We start from the raw sequence: 23,483 nt of genomic DNA on the forward strand, positions 1-23,483 counted from the left end.
TAATGTATATTCATTCAGTTATATTGAATTCCACTGGCTTTACAATAATTGGATTCATTTGGTAATGTATTCTCACAAATTGGATATTTATATATTTATTTATTTTTAATAGCAGTATTTTTCCAGCTCTATGCTTTTTAATATTATGTAAGAAACAGGGAAAAGGCCAATTCAGATATTGGCTTATGTGCAGGGCAATATTTTGTTTTCATGTCCTATAATGAAACAAACCTAAAATAAGTCTTGTGTTATTTAAATTAAAATCGAGCCTGTTGCAAGTAGCAGTTGTGTTTGGTTCATATGTTCCTTCTAACTATTATACATTACTGCAAATTGAGTATCAGAAAGGTTAGCTGACTGAACCTTCATTTTCAAGAAAATAGCAAAATCCAATCCAAATCAGCATGTGCATATGAAAGGTTCTCAAAATTGTCTTGTAGTCACACATATGGGATATATTTATTGTGTAATGACCTCAGAAAGGCATAGGTTAATAATTCCACTAAGTCCTTAATAGCAGTTCAGTGTTTGGCACAAGAGAATTTGTAATGTATTGCATTCATATAACCACCTACAAAATGTGATTGCATGGCTGATTATAGTCTCCTCCAGGAGTTCTGCTTCCTTGCCTTTCATGCCTCATATAGTAAACTATCTGTGGCATTTTATCGTAGCAGAATCATTAAGGCTTGTTACTAATTCAGTGCCCTGCTCTGATCTTTTGTACTTTTCTACACACAAATTCTTATTTCCTATGTGATGATCCCATACAGCTCAGTGAATGTCTATTGTAATTCAATATGCATCATATCTTCTCAGTTTTTCAAGAAAGATTTAACTTGGCATTTTACATTCAGGCTGTTAAAGAGGAATCTCTGCAAATTCTGCTTCTTTTCATGTTGCTAGGTTAGCTCTAAAGAGAACTAGAGTAGGTACGATTTAAGTAAATCTGCGACTTTTCACAGTGAAAAGTAAGATTCATTTTGTTAATTGTTTATGGGCTGGCATAACAAACAGGGTGGAGGGGCCCACGGACCCACACCCTGGGAAAGTGGAAAGGGGATAAGGGGAAAGGGTAGGAAGATGGACGTAAAAACAAAACAGCATCAACCATCTGAGGAGAAACAAACTAATATACTAAGTAAGATAACAGAATGCGATATAAACCAATATAATACAGTATAATGGAATATAATTTGAGTTGAAGATAATAAATCAAATAAAATCAGAGTATCTGAAAACCAAAAGCTTTACTCTAAGTAAGCTGAGGCAGTACAGCACCCGCAACAGAGACAAACTGGAAGATCAAACAAAGGGGCATCTCGTGATCAGTGAATGGTTTTTGTCTTTTCCTCTGAGTGGAAAACAGTAACAGAACAGTGCACAGTCCTATGGGAGATGTAGAGCTTCTCTTTAGCAACAGGTACCCAGAACTGGAGTATTAACTCTTTAACTCTCAGTGCACTTCATGCTGTTATGATGTGGAATATTGATAACCCATTCATAAAAGCACGACACAATTGCAGTTTGTATGTATTGCCTTGATTGTTAGAAAACATGCTGATCCACTTCCTCTTCTCAAGCAGAGATACCTATAACAGGTTGCCTGGGACCATGTACAGTCATCCTTTGAAGATCTTCAAGATCATTTCACAGCCTGGTCAACCTATTCCAGTGTTCAGTCGCTCACACAGTGAAGTGCTTCTTGATGTTTAGACTGACCCCTTCTGTGTTTTAATCTGTGCTCATTGGCTTTTGGCACTGGATGACACTGATATGAACCTGTCCCCTTTGCACGCACCCTTCAGGTGTTCATGACATTGATAAGATTTACTCTGAGCACTTCTACTTGTTGGACTTGGTTGGGTTGGGTGGGTACACTCTCAGCTAGGTAAGGAGCTGGCTGGATGGCCGGGCCCAGAGAGTGGTGGTAAATGGAGTTAAATCCACTTGGAGACCAGTCACGAGTGGTGTTCCCCAGGGGTCAGTGCTGAGGCCTGTCCTCTTCAACATCTTTATTGATGACTTGGATGAGGGCATTGAGTGCACCCTCAGTAAGTATGCAGATGACACCAAATTGGCTGGGAGTGTCGATCTGCCTGAGGGTAGCAAGGCTCTGCAGAGGGATCTGGATAGGCTGGAGAGCTGGGCTGAAACCAATGGGATGAGGTTCAACAAGACCAAATGCCAGGTCCTGCACTTTGGCCACAACAACCCCAGGCAGCGCTATAGGCTTGGGGCGGAGTGGCTGGAGGACTGTGTTGAGGAAACGGATATGGGGGTTCTGATTGATGCTTGGCTGAACATGAGCCAACAGTGTGCCTGGGTGGCCAAGAAGGCCAACAGGCATCCTGTCTTGCATCAGAAACAGTGTTACTATCAGGAACAGGGAGGTAACTGTCCCCCTGTACTCGGCATTGGTGTGGCCGCACCTTGAGTACTGTGTTCAGTTTTGGGCCCCTCACTGCAAGAAAGACCTTGAAGCCCTGGAACGTATTCAGAGGAGGGCTACGAATCTGGTGAGGGGTCTGGAGCACAGGCATTATGAGGAGTGGCTGAGGGAGCTGGGATTGGTCAGCCTGGAGAAGAGGAGGCTCAGGGGAGACCTTATTGCTCTCTATAACTTCCTGAAGGGAGGTTGTAGTGAGTTAGGGGTTGGCCTCTTCTCTCATGTAGTCAGTGATAGAACTAGAAGCAATGGTTTTAAGCTGCGCACGGGGAGATTCAGGCTGGACATTATGAAGTGTTACTTCTCGGAAAGGGTAGTCAGGCATTGGAATGCACTGCCCAGGGAGGTGGTCGAGTCACCCACCATGGGAGTGTTCAAGAAACGTTAGGATGTTGTGTTGAGGAATATGATTTAGCTGGGAAGTATTGGAAATGGTTGGACTAGATGATCTTCTAGGTCTTTTCCAACCTTGATAATTCTATGATTCTGTGACTTCTTGAAGTTCTTGTCAGCCCACCACTCCAGCCTAATACATGGCAGAAGGCAGCAATCTGCTCATACTGCCTAGTCTAAATTTTCGAATGTAATGAGAATCCCATTGTAATTATATATATGCTATATATGGATACCATATTCACGTGTACATATAAATGTATATTTATACATCAAGTAGGATATGTAAACATTCAAATATTTTTTTTTTTTTTTTTTTTACAAAGCCAATGTAATTTGATATGTATCTTCATGAACTTCAACAGATCTTTCAGAAGCTATGAAGCATCTACTATTTTCAGCAACAAAATCTCATGTCATATCCACTGCTAACTATTTTTCTTTCTAATTTAAAACTAGATCAACTTCTCAATAGCTTCTATTGAGATAAAATGAAATTTCTTTGGAATCAGTAGAACAGCTTTAGCTGAGTATTTTGTTACTGATTGAATTCTGTGAATTGAGAAGGATTTGTTCATTATGAAGGTCGCAGACTAAATGATCTAAGACTTTTTTTCTAGTCATCCATATAATTGCAGGGCAATAATAATTTTCTTACTTCAGTAAAAAAATAAATGAGAAATTGGCTCAATTTTCTTTAATAAATTAAATATTAATATGCTATAATTGTGATTGTTAGAGCTGAAGTAACACTTCAAAATTTCATGCCAACACAAGATAAAAAAAAAAATAAAAAATTGAAAAAACTGTGTTCTCCATCAGTGTTGTTTTTTTTTCTTCGTTGATGTTGTTTGCAGGTTTCTTTGTGTGTTATTGATGATCCATTTACTGATTTGCAAATCCATTTGAACTAGAAAAGTACTGTACTGGCATACATAATTACAGCCATGTAAAGAGAAAATATGTTTCATACTGCATGTTTTCTGACCACAGTATTCTCACTGACTACAAAGAAATACTTTTAAATCAATATTTTATGAATGACATGAATATATTACCTGATACTAAAACACAGCTTGTCAGCTTAGGAATATTTTTTGTAGAAACATTTAAAATCTTGTCTCATCTCTCTTGTCTCCAAATGTATTTTGCTCTGAATGTACTTTGACCTACAGATGAATTTCTGCATGATCTTAAATCCCGCAGAAGTTATTTCAGTCTCCTTAATGATGGTTTTGAAATTGCTGATATTTCATGTTTTCTGTTTGTGAACTGGTGCTTTTAATCAAGCTCTTCTCAAAAAATAAAATAAAATAAAAAATTAGACTGTTTTTCTTTCCAGAGGAAAAGGACAGCTTGTTGAAAATCATCTTCCTTAGCTGCAGAATCTACAAAAGTGTTTTGTTGTTGTTGTTGTTGTTTTGTTTTGTTTTCCTGGAGGTGCAGCGTCAGTTGGTGGCCTGTATTTAACAGTGCTCCTCAATGGGTGGTGCTGGGTCCAGTCTTGTTCAACATCTTCGTCAGTGACCTTGATGAGGTCCACCCTCATCAAGTTTGCTGATGATACAAACTTCAAACTTCAACAAAAGCTGGGAGGAATGGCTGACACACTAGAAGGCTGTGCTGTCATTCAGCAAAACCTGGATGGCTGGAGAGTTGGGCAGAGAGGAACCAGATGAGGTTTAACAAAAGCAAATGTAAAGTCTTGCATCTGGGGAGGAATGACCGTATGCATCAGTACAGACTGGGAGATGATCTGTTGGAGAGCTCTGCAGAGAGGGACCTGGGTGTCCTGGTGGACAGCAGGTAGGCCATGAACCAGCAGTGTGCCCTGGTGGCAAAGAAGGCCAATGGTATCCTGCAGTGTATTACAAGGAGAGTGGCCAGCAGGTCAAGGGAGGTGACCTACACCCTCTACTCTGCCCTGATTGTGTTCATTTCTGGGCTCCCCAGTACAAAAAGCAAACAAACAGGGTTCTCCTGGAAAGAGTCCAGAAGAGGGCCATGATGATGATAAAGGGCCCGGAGCACCTCCCTTATGAGGAAAGGGTGAGCAACCTGGGTCTGTTCAGCCATGCAAGACTCAGAGAGAATCTGATCAATGTTTATAAATATCTAACGTGCAGGAGACAAAGGGATGAGGCCAGACTTTTTTTTCAGCAGTGTGTGGCAATAGGACAAGGGGAAACAAGGCCACAAACTGAAGCATAGGAAGTTCAGCATAAATGTGCATAAGAAATTCTTCACAGTAAGGGTGACAGAACACTGGTACAGGCTGCCCAGAGTGGTTGTATAGTCTTCTTTTTTGCCATAATTATATTATTCATATAAAGGTATTTCTCTCAGAGTCTTTTCAGATTCTGGCAGTTAATAGTTCTTTAATTGTTGGCACTTATTCTATGACTTTTTTTTTTTTTCCTTCATTTTGTCTTAAACAGAACTGTATTTATTCCTAATGTATCCCACTCCTGTGTTACCAAATGCATGAAGTACCATTCCAAGTTTACAGATAGAACTGTCTTCATTAATGTTTTCCTTTCAGAAAGTTGTTATATTCAACTTTTGCCAGTGAACAGCTGACCTATCCAAGGCAGTGTAGATAGAGAGATTTCATCTACACAGTCTCCTTGGTCAGATATGGATTGCTAACACTGATGAAAATTGCAGCCTTCCCCTTGTTTCCACATGGCAGATTTCCTTTCTGTCAAAGTATTTCTCTGTTGCTCTTTCAGGCATACTGAAAGGTAGAAAAGGGTGCAAAGGGACCTAAACAAAAGACCAGACAAGGTCTTTGATATTTTTGGTGAAAGAATTTTGAAAGGCAAACCTCATTAAGAAATACTGGAAAGGCATGATTCGACTGTTTTCACAAGCTATAGAAACTCACATCAAAGGCACTCTGTTCTTCTGAGGTTGGTTTGTCAAACTGAATTTAAAAATGTCTTTTCTGATTAGTTATCAAAGGTTTGTAACGATAGTACTGAGATAAATGTTTTTGATCCAACTAGTGATGATTTCTCCTTTCTCCTACTTTGCTGGGGAAAAAAAAAAAAAGAAAAGAAAAAATGTGTTGCAGCCGAGAACGAGAATTTGCTCTATAAAATACTGTTCTTATATTCTAGTTTCCACAGAAATAAAGAGGAGATGTTACTTCTGGACTGACTTAAGTGTGTATGTGGTGTATGCACATATATAAAAATATATGTATGTTTAGGAATCTATGCCCATCTTAATGTAAAAAGAAATCACCAAATCCTGAAAAACAAAATAAAATTCCAGTTCAGAGGAGACTAAATTCACATCTACTCACAGTATCTAAATAAACAGAATTTTAGTCTATTGAGGAATAGAAATTTGTAACACCTCCAGAGTCAAAACTTTCATTGTGAACCATGGAGATAAAGTACTGAGTACTGAATGTTGTTTTTTCCTTGTTGACCTTTTCCTGTAAATAGTGATAATTATAAAATAAATTTTAGTTTTCATAAAGTTTTCATAGGGTGCACCTCCGTAGACTGAGATACAGTTCAGTAAACAGAATATTCCCAACTCAGAAGTGAATGAAGATATGCTTACTATGTGATTATTATCATTATGCTTACTTCTCAAGCTTTCTTCTTAATCATACAACATTGAAAATAATATCTTGAGATATTGTAGGCACTTGAAATCTAATAGGAGTTATGATATCTGCAAGAAGTCTACAGCTGCCAGTTGTCTGGGAGAAATAGGAAAGATGCGTTGGTTGCAAATTTAGACCTTTTGTGGATTGTGCACTTTGTATCCTACTGGTAAAGGTTCAGTAAAAGAGCAGGTAGTAGTACAGAGCGTTTAGATAAGGTAAAGTTACTAAGGTAGGATTGTAAATTAACAATGCAAAATAAAAAACAATAATTAAAAAAAAATTAAAACAATGAGGAACACTAATTTCTTAAATGCAATCACTGAATTGTCTTCAGCATCTGAATTCTAAAAATATATGCACATGGAAATGGAAATCTGCTTACAAATCACCCAAATATTTGACAAATCACCCAAATCGGATGTGGTATCTTTTAACTGAGAGACATGAGAGTAGCCCTTGCAGTTGCATGGCTTATATCCTAACACAGTAATGACAGATAATCACACTTTTTGAGAGAAATCGATTATACCTTTCTGTGAAGAATTTTTTATATCTGAACTATTACCAAGAGGGGTAAAGTTAAAAAAATGAATCATTCAAAGTCATCTAATTAAATAAGACAGAGCACTAAAAAGAAAGAGTAAGATTTCTAAATGTCTTGGAATATAAGTATCTCAAAAACCTCAGTTAGTTATGCAGTATCCTGGACCTTCAGCACTGTCTGCAGTGCTGTTGTTTCTCATTTGTTTGCAGCTAGATTGACTAACTGGATTACAGAATTTAGCAGATGAGTGGAAATGTTTTCTTACTGAAGGATCCAAGCTCAGGCACAGTATTTAAAAAAAATTATTAAGCTTTCAACTTTTATTTGTCTCAACTTGAACTTTGAGAAATAAAATTTTATTGCTAATCAAATGAATCATAGAATTGTTCAGGCTGGAAAAGACCTTAAAGTCATCCAGTCCAGCTACAACCTAACCATACTACCCTAACTCAAACAGCCCTTCACTAAATCATGTCCTTGAGCAACACATCCAAATGGTTTTTAAACATATGCAGGGATGGTGACTCAACCACTTCCCCAGGGAGCCTATTCCAGTGTTTAACAACCCTTTCTGTAAAGAAGTTTTTCCTGATATCCAACTTAGTCCTCACCTGGTGCAACTTGAGGCCTTTTCTCCTTTTCCTGTCACCTGTTAGCCACCCAACCAGGATGAAGAGGTGGATAAGGCATGTTATAGACAGTTGTGTTAAGTCTCAAGGTATCTACCCCTTGTTCTTGTGGTGGACTTCAACTTCCCAGATATCTTCTGGAACTATAATACAGCAGTCCTATAGGTTCCTAGATTGTGTAGGACGCAGTTGGTGAAGTAGGCAAACAGGATAAGCAAAATACTGGATTGTTACTTGCTTAGATATAAACACAATCAAAACCTAAAATGATAGCAACCGGCAACTCAGAGATGCTTTTGGATATATTTTACTATCTGTATTAATTGAAGCAGGCAAATGAAAAGCAGTGCTTCACAGTGAAATTTCATGCCAGAAGAAATAGACTGTTTTTCCTTCTTTTAGTTAAATTAGGTATATAATGTTTCTCACTGAGCCTTGCAGAAGTTTTAGTACTTCATATTTTTAAAAAATCATGTGAAGTGTTTATTTGTCCAAATATATTTACTTAGAATTCTATCTCAGGCCTGTATACCACTGTCTCCACTTTTGGGAATTAATTCACATAATTACATGAAACTGCTGCCTTTTGAACTGACTCGTACTCTGGCAGTCTTCTCTGTTAGGGCATGTTTTTTTTTTTCTACATACAGTAAACAGCGATCACTGTCTATGTGCAACTGAACCAAGTCCCACATCTTCTCTGCAAATAACAGTAATATTCTTGCAGACACTTAGATTTATATTCATGTAAATGGCTTTGGATCAAGTGCTAACATGTTCTTTTAGTGCTGTTCTTAAGCTCTTTTTCTCTGATAAAGAGGAGCAGTACTGCAGTGGTTGGCCAACTGAACTGTTCTTTAAGCTCTGCTTGTCACCTTGAACATAAAGCAATTTTTAAAATGCGGATGTTGACATATTAACCCTTACATGTAGGAGTCTTAATTGTGAATTTGTCCCACCTGTGGATACATGATAATTGTATACAAAGGTAATTATCTCAAGTCTGGATATTCAGACACTTTAATGCTTTCTCCCTCATATGTCCCTCTCTACTTGAATCTTTGGCAAATCCAAGTATATCTGTCAGGCAGTATGAAAATATCTCATGACTTCTGTGACATATTTAGTGGTGATATTACACTTTCTTTATCCATCAGAATCCATGCCAAGGAAATAAAATGGTGAATGCACATTTAAGTAGCTCTGAATTCATAGACTGTTCAGGACAGTAAAAGCTTTCAAATGAATAACAGACTGCTTCTGCATCCCAAGTTATTCAGTAGTTGGACTTTCAAATAGCCTATCTATTAGTTAATCTTCAGGCACTGTAGAAAAGGCAATAGACTGCAAAAGGATTCATATAAGACATGGATGCAGCATGGCTATAGTAAGAGTTATCAGAATGGTTTCCTCCTGGGAAGCATTACAAAAAGAGGAAGGAATCAAGAATCTTGCTTGCAGATAGTTACAAACACAAAAGAACTGGTTTTTTTTGTTTGTTTGTTTTGCTTTGTTTTGTTTTTTATTTAAAACTACATTTTTGCCATTTTATATTTAAAATGCTTTCTGAGGTTTTCCAGGTCTTCTGTACAGAGCTGAATCGTCATAGTATATTCTGGTGAACAGTTGAGTAAACAGTGAGTTCACAGTTCTAAACTGTTATTTTATTAATATTTCATTGTGTGTTTTCTTAGATTATATTCAGTTGGAGGTCGAGATGGAAGCTCGTGTTTGAGTTCAATGGAATACTATGATCCTCATACAAATAAATGGAATATGTGTGCTCCGATGTGTAAGAGAAGAGGAGGTGTAGGAGTGGCTACATGTGATGGCTTTCTTTATGCAGTTGGAGGTCATGATGCTCCAGCTTCTAACCACTGCTCACGACTACTGGACTATGTAGAAAGGTATCTACTACATGCATTTTAAAACTACATTTTCTGGAAGCATCATTTTCTTACTAAACTAATGGTGAAAATTACAGCAGACTTCTTCTTAATATTGGAATTTACTAATTATTCAACAAGTAATCCTAAAATTCCAAGTTGAAACTTATTCCATATGACTTTTCTTGTGATTAGATGTTTTCCCAAAGGCAAAATACTTATGTTCTCCTTACCTCCAACAGATGGAAATTTAATCAGAGAAATCCCATGTCTATTTTATCTTTATCTTGATGGTTAGCTATCTATAAGTAAAAATACCCAGAATTTTTTTGTGAAGTAAATTTCTGTTTGTATTGAAGTCATGGTCATAAAGAAGGGACCCACAAGGATCATGGAGTCCAACTCCTAATAGCTAGTAGTGACAATAGTTATAAATACAAAATCTTTACTACTTTCTTAATGTAGAACTCTTTCCCATTACATCTGCAGATGGTGTAATAGCAATGAGTTAACTACATATACTTTATCTATCTGTTGTCTGAATTACAATATAGTGTTCTTTGACTAGGTCTCCATGAGAAAATGGGCAGTATCTCAAAGGACTCCCAATAACTGACAGATGTATAATATGGCTTCAATGCATCTACTTTTACATTTGAAAATTCATCCTCCTGCCAAAAAAAAAAATATTTCTAATGACATAGGATTCCACAGTCTAATAAGTGTTTATTATAAGATGTATTATGTTATAAATCCCTGAAAGTTTTACCTTGTGTAAAAATATTTTTGACACTACTTAAATCTAGTGACAGCAGATTTGTGTTTTTGAATGCTGCTGTTAAATCCTGTTCGATACTAGTTAAGACATCTAGTTTGTTTCCCAGCTTCTAAGGTTGACGCAACTTTAAAAGGATTTCTTATGAAACTGAGTATTTAAAAGCAAAGTAGTAGTTAGATTTGTCTGCTTTTCACATGCTGAGAAAGCCTCTTTTTAAAGGTAAAATCAGTAATTCCTATTTAAGAATGATAAAATTTGGTGATATTTTGACAGTGGAGCAATCTTTGAAAAAGAGTGTTGCTTGTTCTAAATGTGATAGCTATTGAGAAGTTCAGTGAATTATCTAAAGATTTTTTTATTTTTTTTTTCCCTTTCTCACCTTGATTTCAAATTCATTTCTTTCCACATTAATGAATTTTATTGTAAACTTTCTCAATCTAGGGAATACATATTTGTTGTGAAATTAAAAAGTACATTGTTTTTAGCAAAAGAAAAAAATATAAGAAAACTCAGATTTTTTGTGAAAATTACAAAACAAATGAACAAAAACACCTTGACCAAATTATTTTGCAGTTCTATCCTGCTGATATAATTAAGTTTTAAGTATTTTGTTTAGCTCATGGATGTCCAATATTTTGGCTTGCTTGGGCCACATTTTGTGAAGAGGAATTGTCTTGGGCTGCAGATAACATAGTCATTGTATTTAACTAACAAAACTTATTTTGAAATACTATTTTATTTAAAAAAAAAAAAAAAAAGATAAAATAAACCCTCAAACCCATAATACTAGTGAGATCTAGTGGGACCTTGATTTTCTGAAAGTAATGCACTGGACTGGTTCAGTGGAAGTGGTTGCAATTCTTCATGAGTTCTCAAGGTGTCTGTCAAGAGATTTTTGATGGAATTTTATTCTTCCTGTTCTTCATTCTTAAAAACAGTTGTTCAGAAGTGTACGTATTGACAAAAAGCAATGATATGAATAAGATATGATTGGGATGCAAAGGATATTTTTCTTTGGTAAGACAGTGTCATATTCTATCCATAAGGGGAGTGTCTCAGTAGCAATAATAATGTAATGATATTACATAACAACAGAGAATTTGTAAATAAAAATATTGCCTATCAAAGAGTTTTTTTGTAGTTTGTAGTCCGAGCTAGTGTACACTTACTAAATGAAGTCTGTGCAAGATATTTCATCCTTAAACTGTTTATTTCTCTCAAGTGATTATAAAGTGATTCTACTATATACTATAGATGCTTAAGGACAGGAAAAGCTATTTCTATCATACTTTAATGTAATAATCTATTTTGTTATCCGAATGAAATATCCATTATCTAAGAATAAGGTATCTAGTTTAACTAATACTCCAGGCTTCCTTAATAACTCACTGAGAGGCACTATCAGTAGATTTATTTCAGCTTTATAGCCGATGTTAAATAATCTGAAATGGCCTCCAGTATTAACTGATGTTACATTGTTAATGAATATCTAACTTAATAGCAAAAATTAAATATTTAATTTTTGAATGGCTATCATTATGTACTTCTGCTCTCAGTTTTAGAAATCCTGCGATGGTTGTCTTTGAAACTGTAGTAATTTCTTTACTTGAAGAGAGATTCTAACTGTAATGAAATTAGAAACATGAATTCCTGGGGATATTTTCTGTCTGTGAACATTATATATTATGTGTGTGTGTGTGTGTGTGTGTATATATATATATATATATACATAATAATATTAAACATATTTATATATTATATACAAAAACTTTAATATTCCACAAAAATGTAATGATTTAATTCAAATATACATAAATATATAGATATATTAAGATATTGTTATGACATCTTACACAATAAGTAGTTTAGGAATCTATATTTTTTTCAAATAGTTAACCGGAAGTTTCTAATCAACATTAAAATATATATATTAGGAATACAGTAAATGTGTATCTTTTATTTCTGCTGTTACAAAAATATTTTGGATAAGATACTCATGATTTTTTATTTTTCTGCAAAAGGGCTGTATTTCACATGGAGATTAGCATGAGTCAGTGCTTAGCTTCTCACTGTACATTCAGTTTCCCTTTTCCTTCATTAGGTATGATCCAAAAACTGATACATGGACAATGGTGGCTCCACTGAGTATGCCTAGAGATGCTGTTGGTGTCTGTCTCCTTGGTGATAAGTTGTATGCAGTAGGTGGATATGATGGGCAAACATACCTTAACACTATGGAAGCCTATGACCCTCAAACTAATGAATGGACACAGGTATTTTTCAGATCCTTATTTTTTCTCATGCATTTTGATAATTTCCCAGGAAAATAACCCACAACTTCTACAAAAAATATTCTGGTATCTTAGATTGCTATGACTGTAAAAGTATTCCTAATACTTCTTTTTTTCAGTTATTATGTTAAAAGTTTCCTCTTCAGATAGGAAAAAGAGAACTAAGAAACCAGTAAAAGACAGAATAAACACTCATTAGAGATGTAATCTTTTTTTACCTTTCAGGTAAAACTAGACCAAATCTATTCCATCTTATTTTTTTCTTCTCTGGAAGTAATGTTATAAAAATTGTCAAAATGAATCTGGAATTTTCATTGCTGGCAGGCACATTTTGAAGATGTTTCATGTGAAAACAGTTTACTTAATGTATGTAGGGAGCTGAGTTTTCATTTCATTCTTCAATGTAATTTCCTTCTTTTTGATGGATTTTTTTGAAGTTTTGAAATATATGTATGTTCCTGGTACTGAACTGTATAAGAATAGAAGTATTTTTCACAGTGAAAGTGGTGACAATTGGTGGTTTTACTGTAAAGAAAATGTCATAATAGTGGTTGAAAAGATTTGAAATCATAGTAGATACATTTGGACGTATACTTAAACAATATGAAATGCCTCTGCTTTAGCAGGCAGAGTATCATTACTTACAATGTACTATTCTAATCATTAAATGCCTCAGATGTATTATTCTTAACAAGTAAAGAGATCCAGACTCACAGCAAGTAATCCTTGCAGAATCTAGAAACAGTGTCTAAATCTGCTAAACTTAATTTGAAGGAAATTTAATTCTGTTTATTAATACTGTAAATACAGAATTTTGGTATTTGTAACTTTGACCTTTCTTACAAGGACACAATCTAACAGAATATGGAAACTACTGACATATCAACAAATCCACAAAAATGATGTTTTCCCTAAAATCACTTTTTTTGTTGTTGTTCTCACATTTGCAAGTGAAGGATACAACATGTGATTAAGTAATTTAAAACTACAGTACTAGCACATTTTTGGTATTTAATCCCATTTGTTTAAAATATTATATATTAATATTGGCACAACACTTTGGCTCTCTCTTGCGTGACTAGACTATTCAGTTTACTTCTGTCTTTTTCTTTTTTTTTTTTAATTATTAATATCTTTTGTTTTGTTTTGTTTTCATGCAGATGGCTTCCTTAAATATTGGAAGAGCTGGCGCCTGTGTTGTAGTCATCAAACAACCATGACTTTGTCAGCGCTGCTTAGGATTTTACTGACTGTGAAATTATTATTTTTCTATTGAGACAAGAACAACTTCACATGAACATGCATTTACTCAGTGAATACTGTGTTGATCACAAATTTGAAGAAACATAGGAGTGAGAAATACAGAGGGTTTATACCCAATAAAATAAGAAAAAAATATTCATTCTATGAAGAAGAAGAAAAAATAATAATAATCAGATTGCCGTAGGCATAAATATATAAGCATTCAGTAACATTCTGTAGTGTTCTCTCTGATGTGTTCCAGAGAACTGGATAATTAGAAGCATCAAGGGACAGCTATACAGAAGAGTCTGGAAGGAATTCAATAGCAGCTTTCATGGATTTAAGAGTTTTAACAGTAGAAACATGAAAGTATATTTAATGACTTTCAAACTAGGTTTTTTTAAGCAAAAAGTAGATGATAATGCAATTTTACAATCCAGGTCTTTTCTTCAAAAGGGTTATGGCTTTTGCATCTAGACAGGAAGTTATTTTAAGGAAAACAATTAGATCTAACTAAAGTGCAGAAAAAGTCTTGATACTCAATTTTCATTTGTAACAATTAAGCTCTTGCTCTACAGTAGGATGAAAAAAAATAAAATGAAACCTCTACAATTATATTTTTGTTCAGATGGTACCTCCTTGCATCTTAATACAGAGTCTATGAGAGAAAAACCTGAGTATTCAATCTAATAATACACAAAGCAAGCTGATGGCTATGATGGGGTCTTGTTGCAAATGTGGGAATCAAAAGGACAATTTCCTAATTCTTTCTTATTTTTATATTAACTTAGACATGTGAGTTCTAATCATGTTGTTTAATGCACCTTCTGTATATTAAAAGCTCATAAATGGATGGAAAATGGATACTATTTCTTCTTTACCTAAGGTAACAGGTGAACCAGAAGACACTATAGAGTCTCTTCTCATTTCAGTTGACATGTCCAATGAAATTTCAAAAGGGATTAAACAAACAAAAAAACCCTACATGTTATTTCTTTCTGGCACTCAAACTAATTTGCCTGATTAGTTTGATCAATTTATTGCTTTCCACTTCTTAGCTACTAATAAGGAACTGAGAATATATGCAAGTGGAATTAGGGAAAATAGACCATTTTATCTAATAATTTATATAGTAATATACTATGTGCTTCCTGCTAGAGTTGATCATTTCTAGCAGCAATGGTACACTCCACTTTTTCCTTGACAGTAGATTTGACACTGAAATTTTCTATCTGCTCAGCTAAATTCGTTAGGCCACTACTAGAACAAGAAATTCTGCTGTTCAGGGAGGCACAGGTTCTGGGAACAGAACTATCAAGCATTCCTCTTCTTTTAAATCCTTCCTCATCTTTTAGGAAGCATTTCTTGGTCAATACATTGTAATATCATTGTAATCTGTCACTAGTAATTTTGAGAAAGAAATCTGGTTACAGTTAAAAGAGCTTTCCTAGTACAAACCAGTTAAGCTGGAAAAAGATGTAGAGTCTCCTACTTTGTACATAAATGAAGATGTATCTAATCCTTTTAAGAGCATTAGCATGCATGGAGATCTTTACTTCCTGACACAAAGTGAAAATCAGTTCTGAAGCCTAAGTATGCTACTTTAATTATTTTCTCTAATAAGAAACTGTCTGCAAAATATTTTATATTGTTTTTTTGAAATCTCTTAGCATTTGAGCTGCAGTTATAGTATTTCTTCTGCAAACAAATATATTTATTTTTCTGCCACTTGTTTAGTGACAGATGTTATGACTCTACAAATTTTGCTTGTTCACACAGTAGACATCTAAAATAGCTTGGGATGAATGGGAGCTTAAAGACCATCCAGTTCCATCCTCCCTGCCACAGGCAGGGCTATCATTCACCAGATCAGACTGTCCAGGGTCACGTATCCAACCTGGCCTTGAACACCTCCAAGTCAGGGGTATCCACAGCTTCTCTGGATGGCTGGTTCCAGCACCAACTTCTGAGTAAAGAATTTTCTCCTAACTTCTAACATAAATCTCCCCTTTTTCATTTTAAAATTGTCCTCCCTTGTCCTTCATGTCAGACTCTGCAAAAAGTAGCTTTTCATCTTGTTTATAAAGTCTCTTCAAATACTGAAAGCCTGCAACAAGGTCTTCTTGAAATCTTCTCCAGGCTAAGTTAAGTCCAGAAGAATAATTAGAAGGAAGTGATTACACAAACGCTTATTTCAAATAACTGCGACAAGAGTTCTATTTAGGACGTAAGTACAAAAATCAACTGTGTATAAGCAAATATATCTCTTAATTAACCAACAAGGAGAAGTATCATTCATTAAGTTGTATCTACAGCTCCTGGTTACCTAAGATTATAGATTAACATAACTGAGGACTAAGTCTTCCCTACAAGTTGATGAGTTTAAGTAGGCACAATGTGGTTAGCAGTATGTCATAAATATTAACTAAATATTAACTTTCCAGTGCTCACCCTGAGAGTGCAACTGTTTGCAGATGTATTATTCAAATTTTCCATCCAATTGATCCGTTTTGAAGTCTGAACCCAAAATTGAAATTGGTATCTTGGAATACTACAGTATAAGTGTTTTTAGTGTGGTAAGGAACTACAGAGTAAAATAAGGGTACAATGATTTGGAATGTATGAGAATCAATATGTTATAAAATGTACAACTACAGTTGTAAATACATTAAATTAAGCTGTGCCAAGTTTTGCAATATTTGCAAGAAATTTACTAAATGTAATGCTTTTATCGTGGTTCTATCATATCTTGAACATGTGTGTACAGAATGCAATTGAAAATATAGAGCACAATGTTAAATTGTGGTAGCCCAACTTTGTTTGACACAACTTGTTTTTAGGAATTTGAAACCTGAAATCGTCACTGTGCAAAAATAAACATGCTTGTTTTTATGTGTTGCAGAGGTGATTCTGTTAAGTTCACATGGGACCAAAATTAGGGTTTTTCTTGTGTGTTTTAAGCTTCTCTGTACCTTATTTCTTTTATGCAAACTGAACTGACAAGATTATCATAATCACTGCTATTGAAGTGATTTCTCCTTAAAGTCAGACTATCAGCACTATAATTTAATGACACACAGTATCATCAAAAATTGTCTTTTTTTTTTTTTCTTTTGTTTTTCATCTTTTCTGAAGTCCTATTGGAAACATAATCCAAAACTCATCCACTTAAAACAAATTTTTAAAGAGTCTCCATGTGCAACTCTGTGGTCAAGGATCTAATTACAGTAAGAGACATACACTACATGTGGGTGATTGCTACTTGAGATATTGATTAATAAGAAAAAAATCCTTAGCGGCAAAGAAAATATTCAGGCAAAACAGCTGGCTTATATCACAGTTGAAATGTTTACCAGGATAAATAAATATATGATAGCATTTAGGATAACTTTGTGTTTCTTTGGCCCATTTATGAACTTCAGATTTATTCTGACTTCATCCTACAGATCCAGCTGCATGCTCTGCCATATACATAGACAGTTCAGATGGATGGATAATTCAGACTGGCCAAGATTCAATCCCTTTGTTTTCGTGAAGCTTTAAATGTGTAACCTGTAAGAATTACATATTCCCTGATCTTTAAATCCATAGCTGGGAAATGTGGATCATAATATATACCTTATACAGCATTTATGAGAAGACATACTAAAACATTTTGATGAAGATAAACGATGGATGCATGACAGATAGAAGTTCTGCCAAAGTCATATTTGAATAGAGTCTCTTGAAGCATGAAGAATGCGTATACTAGAATTTGAATTAAGTGATTTAAAACTCCTTGGAGAGACAAATAGTCTAGACATGACTGCTCTGAGAAGCACGACTTTTTCATAACTGATATGAGAGTTTCTAAGGTGGACAGTTAAACTGTAGAACTTTGGCTGAGAAGATACTTTTCTGATGTTCTCTTAATCTCTTTCTTTTCTTAATCTATTTAAGTGCTGTAGTGTCAAAGATATGTTTTATGAAAAACATTACAGAATAAGCAAGAACTTTGTGTTCAGCTGACTTTAATGTTTGGAACAAAGGAATCCTTGTAATAAAAATCACTTTTTCATTGTTTCACATTGCTCTTGAATAGCATACAGTTGAATATTGGCTAATCTTGTATGATTCAAATTAGTTAAAAGAAGACTGTTGGTAGTGCCCATAAGCTACATTCTATGTAAATTCTTGTCACTTCTTGACAATTAACTACATGGTCTAACATGACTGGCATATTAACATAATCTTTTTCAAAGATAATATAGTGGTTTATGGACATTATTCACTGTAGTGCAGGTTGGACATATAATTATACAGCTTGTCTACAGTTATGTATCTGTGCATACGTATACAATTATATACTTACACCTACCTTGACTTCAGCAAGGTGTTTGACACTGTCTTACAGAACATCCTCATAGGTAAGCTTAGAATGTGTAACACAGTGAGGTGGATCGACCAGAGCCTACTTAGAATCTTAGAATCATAGAATTACACAAATTGGAAAAGACCTTGAAGATCATCAAGCCCAACCGCAGTCTACTTGGAGGCCTTGTAGATAGCGATGATTCTCAGGAGTCAGTACTGGGTCCATTCTAACTTAATATATTATCGGTGACCTTGATGAAGGGATAGAATTCACCCTCAGCAAGTTGCTGATGATACGAAGCTGTGATGAGAGACCAGAAGGCTGTGCTGCCATTCAGCAAGGCCTGGACAGGCTGGAGAACTGGGTAAAGAGGAATCTGATGAGGTTCAGCAGTGGCAAGAGTGGAGTTCTACACCTTGGGAGGAATAACTGTGTTCATCAGTACAGGTTAAGTGCTGATCTGCTGTACAGGAGCTCTGAAGAGAAGGACTTGAGTGTTGTGGTGAACAACAGATTGACTATGAACCAGCAATGTGCACTGGTGGCCAAGAAGGCTGATGTTATTCTGGGGTGCATTAAAAAAAGCATTTGCCAGCAGGTCAAGACAGGTGATTCTCTCCCTCTACTCTGCCCTGTTGAGGCCACATCTGAAGTACTGCAACCAGTTCTAGTCTCCTCAGTTTAAAAATAGGGAAATTCCAGTAAGAGTTCACATAGATCACAAAGGTGATGAGGGATTTGGAGCATCTCCCTTATGAGATATGAGAAATCTGGGACTGTTCATCAGTGCTTATAAAAATCTAACCCACAGATGTCTGTGAAGGTCATCCCTAATGAATCTATTATGGATGGGACAGGACACTGCCAAGTAGATGGGGCTAGGCTCTTTTCAGTGATGCCCAGTGACAGGACAAGGGGCAGAGTGAACAAAATAGAATACAGAAAGCATGTTAGAAAGCCATCTTAAGACTTGGAAAAAAAAGGTAATTTGTTGCTTAATTAATTAACTAGTATTGTTACAGTTCTTTCTTTTTTATATCTTTTTTTTTTTTTTTCCATACTACTTCAAGTACTGCAAGTACTACTACTTGCCCCATCCCTGGAGGTGTTCAAGGACAGGTTGGATGGGGCCGTGGGCAACCTAATCTAGTAAACATGAACGTTTGGTGGCCCTGCCAGGCAGGGGGGAACTTACATGTCCATAAGTCTCCTTTACATACTGTGTTACAAAGTTTTTTTCATGCCACTAAACACCAGCTCATAGTTTTCTTTGTTCAGTATTATTCCTGCACTCCCCTCTAAGTTGTGTACATATATTCCATATCAAGAAGTTCTGCTTATGTTGTATTGGAAACATATATTATAACCACTTATCCTATAATTCTAAGTATTGTAAAATTACATTTATTTTGGTACCGCTGCATCTGTGACACACACACATGCACACAAATTAAATAACCGATAATCAAACTGTCATTAAGGCTCTATGTTGCTTTCCTGCTTGTACTTTCCATAATTCAAAATAACATACTGCACATCACACTGCTTAGTTTCCCTGTTACCAAGATCTTTTATCTGTAAAGAACAAACTTTTACTGTATCTCTGTATTTCCGTCTCAGTATTAATGTTTAATGAGGTGTTATTTCATGCTGGGTCTGTTGCAAGGGGATGGATAGAAGGATTCAGAATCTATTGTAAGAAGCAAATCATTGGTTAGCACAATGAAATTAAGAATGACACGGATTATGACAATGGATGCAAAGACAATGGAATGGAAAAGAGAAAAAAAAAAAGAAAACATCAAAAAACAACACTCTTGAAAGTATCATAAGTGGTTGGAAAAAATACAGCTGGAGTGTTTAAAAATAGTTTGCAGTCAGAAACTTAAAAACACATTTAAGCAGAAGAAAACTAAAGTCTGTAATGGCCTTCTATCATGTAGGCTTAGAAGTTAACCAAAAAATGCATAATTGGAAAATAAAATGACTTCTCCAAAAGTATTGCTTCCTATTTTATTATGTTGGCCCATGATGTCAGAGGTGGATGGCAGTGACAAGGCAATAGAGGTCAAACCTTTCTACCAACACTCTTACATTTTGTTGCTGTGTGACAGATGGCAGCACAGGTCAGTATGACAGTCTGGTGTCATAAATAAAATAAATAAAATTAAAATGTTAAAAAATTGAAGCCATTCACATTCATTTAGGCTTGCCAGACATTTATGGAGACTGAACAGTGGATGGTAGAATTACAGAACCATAGGAGCTGGAACTGACCTCTGGAGACCACTTTGTCTAGCCTCCTGCTAAAGCAAGTTCCCTACAGCAGGTTTGCTGGAAAGCATGCAGGTGGGTCTTGAATGTGAAGGAGGTTTCAAAACCTCTCTGGGCAGCCTATTCCAGTGCTCATGATCAAAAGCAGTGACTGTTGCAAGTAGAACAAAACAGAACAACCAGCTTTCAAAATATTCAGACTTTTTCTGCTACCTCTCAAATATAAACAACAGCTTACAAGTTGAATACAGAAACAGAGGGCAATTCTTGTGTTTCAGACACCGGATTCCTTTGTGACTGAGACTGGGGTGGGCTTGCAGGACAGAGCCCAAATGGCTCTTGAGGCTTTTGGGGCATGGTGGAAAGGGACCCACACTGTGAGAGCCCCCAGGCTGCATCCCCACCAACAGCTACTCAAGGGGGACTAGGCTTTGGCAGCTATCAGCAATAACATGGTGATCTCAGAGAGGTAACAGAAAATGAGGAACTCCGGGCTCCCACCACACAGCTGCTGCCCCTGCTGGCTGATGTGCTTCTGCAACAGTGACAGTAACAGCAGGTCACCTCCACTGGTACAGATTTTTACAAGCATGACATGCAGGCTGTTCATTGCTGGCAAAAATGCATAGCTAATTTAAGTGATGACTGTGTCGTTAAATAGTGTTTTGTTGCTAAGAATTTCCTTTCTCCAATAGTGTTATTGTGCTTGTTCTTTCTGTTGTAGTCTCTGTGGAAATAAATTGAAGGCATTACTTTTGGAGCAACATATATAACTGTGTTTAAAATAAGCTGAATATAAAACTGCAAGAAAAAAATATAAATTTATATATATATATATAAATATATATATATATATAAATCCATAATTTCATGTGGCCTAAGGATTTGAAGAAATTTTATATTGTGAATTCATTATGCTCTCTCTTCAGTAACTTCAGCTTTAACTTCATGTCCATCAACCTTGCAGTTTATGCTGCAGCTATCATTAGAGGATTGCACAGAACACAGCCTCCACATTGCTGTAAATGTATCATTAGACAGCAAAGTATGAAAGGTTTGGGCTGGAGCATGAGCACAAGCATGAAAAAGAAAATGACTTTCTAAATCTATCTGGGCATTCATCATGAGAAATTTCTTTTTCTTTTTTTTTTTTTTTTTTTGGCTTTGCTTAAGATACTTTCTGGATTAAATTTTGCAGTTTATGATCCTTGTAGATCAGGACAATATTAAGCGATGTAACCATCAATGAAATGAAGTCCTGAATCTACAACATCCCATTTTCAGCATTTTCTTTCAGCTCTTGTGATTCTCATTAACTTTTGTACTGACAATTTCTGTGCAATACAATACTAACTAGATTACTGATCCAGAGTTATTAGATGTACATAAACTAACATTTAGACCTGCTTTGAAAAGACATATTGTTCCTTTAACTTCTCTACAAATTGCAGGAAGAAAATAGATAACTTTCAGATTTCTCACAAGAAGCTCTAAGGCATTCTAACACAATCCCACAGAACTACTTGTTCAGAGGAAGCTCATGTACACCTAATACATATTCTGTAATCTACAATAAAAACAACAGAACAATAAAACTCCTTTAAGAATATCAAAGAATCTACACCAATATTTTTAGAAGATGCATCAAGCCTCAAATTTTATGTTTGACTAATGACCACTAGCAAACAAAAGATCTTTCTTTATCCTCACAATCTCTGTTCATTTGATGATACTACCAGACTGTATGGTCTTGGATGTCTTTTTCCAACATCTTTTTCTAATATGATTTCATATTAGAAATCATAGCTTCAGAATTATATTCATTACTCAATATTTGTATATATCCTGGAGATACATAGTGGCATCAGAATTTTTACTCATTTCTCCTTTATTTTATTGGCAAGCTGTAATTTACTTAGTTTTTGCTGGTGGATGCACATTGTGATGATACTACTATGAGTTATTTATGCAAGTTCTCTTTCCTAAAAATACCTAACTTATAAGACTTTATAGTTACATGTAGTTTTCTGCATAGTCTCTATAGAAAGTAGTTTTATCTGCCCTTTTTCCAATGTATAAGCAGTCTTATAGCTAGGATTAGATTATACTGCTTAGTATAATTTTTTCTCAGTTGCAAACCACATCAACATCCAACCAGTTCCTAGTTCTTTGCCAGGGCGTTATTTTTGTCACTTGAGGACTTAGTTTATTTAATTTTGCAAGAGGTTTTGGAATCATGATATACTTTATCAAGGACATCTTTCAAAGATTCCTAATTGATTTGCCTTATAGAACTTTCTTTGAAAAAGCCATGTTAGTTCTTCCTTATTTTCTATTAAAATGGTCAATTAAATACGTGATTTCAGAGTCACAAAATATTTTAGTATTTGAATTCCTTCAGCCTTCTGGATTAATACCACTTGCTTGTGGACATCATGAGAGTTTACTCTACTTACTTGAACTTAGATCTAATCACACTTACCTAATGACAGATCCTTCCTAGTAAAGAATTCAATGTTGCAAATTTCTAACACTTTCCCACAGCAGATGTAACACACTGAAATAATTCAGTATTCTTTTTTTCCCATTTCTTTTATAATCTTTTATTCCATGTGTTATACCTTCTGTGCACCCAGTAAATGCATTTGACAGAAAACCAGTTTCTTTGCACAATCTTTTTCAAAACTTTTTGAATCTTTCTAAAATATATCATGGAGTACATAAAGTCGAGAAAGTGTTACAGGAGTAACAGGAAATGTGGTTCTTTCTATCATACATAAAACATTAAACAAATATTTATACTTATGTAGTTATTTGTGTGTGTGTATGTGTGAAATTAATATAGCAAAATATTAACAACAATGTTGATGTCACCTGTTGGTCGTGGATCTATGGCTTTTATAAAGGTGTTTTAAGGAATTAATATAACAAATTGTTTCATAATAGAAATGAAAAATTTGTGCGCTACCATTTACAGTGTTGTCTGACACACCATATTCCACTGTAATTCTCCCTTAT

The 23,483-nt window shown here is 35.3% G+C and overlaps 1 protein-coding gene across 1 annotated transcript in view; it reads left to right on the plus strand.

Moving 5' to 3' along the window:
* KLHL1 (kelch like family member 1) overlaps positions 1-17,899 on the plus strand; it is a 179,854-nt gene extending 161,955 nt beyond the window's left edge. Inside the window, exons 9-11 of the mRNA XM_015851663.2 lie at positions 9,335-9,547; positions 12,406-12,577; positions 13,756-17,899. Of these exons, the coding sequence (XP_015707149.1) occupies positions 9,335-9,547; positions 12,406-12,577; positions 13,756-13,815 (445 nt within the window). The 3' untranslated portion in view covers positions 13,816-17,899. The remainder of the gene's footprint in view (positions 1-9,334; positions 9,548-12,405; positions 12,578-13,755) is intronic.
* The last annotated feature ends 5,584 nt before the right edge of the window (positions 17,900-23,483 follow it).

The sequence above is a fragment of the Coturnix japonica genome, chromosome 1 (genome assembly GCF_001577835.2).
Source record: "Coturnix japonica isolate 7356 chromosome 1, Coturnix japonica 2.1, whole genome shotgun sequence".
NCBI classification, from domain to species: Eukaryota; Metazoa; Chordata; class Aves; order Galliformes; family Phasianidae; genus Coturnix; species Coturnix japonica.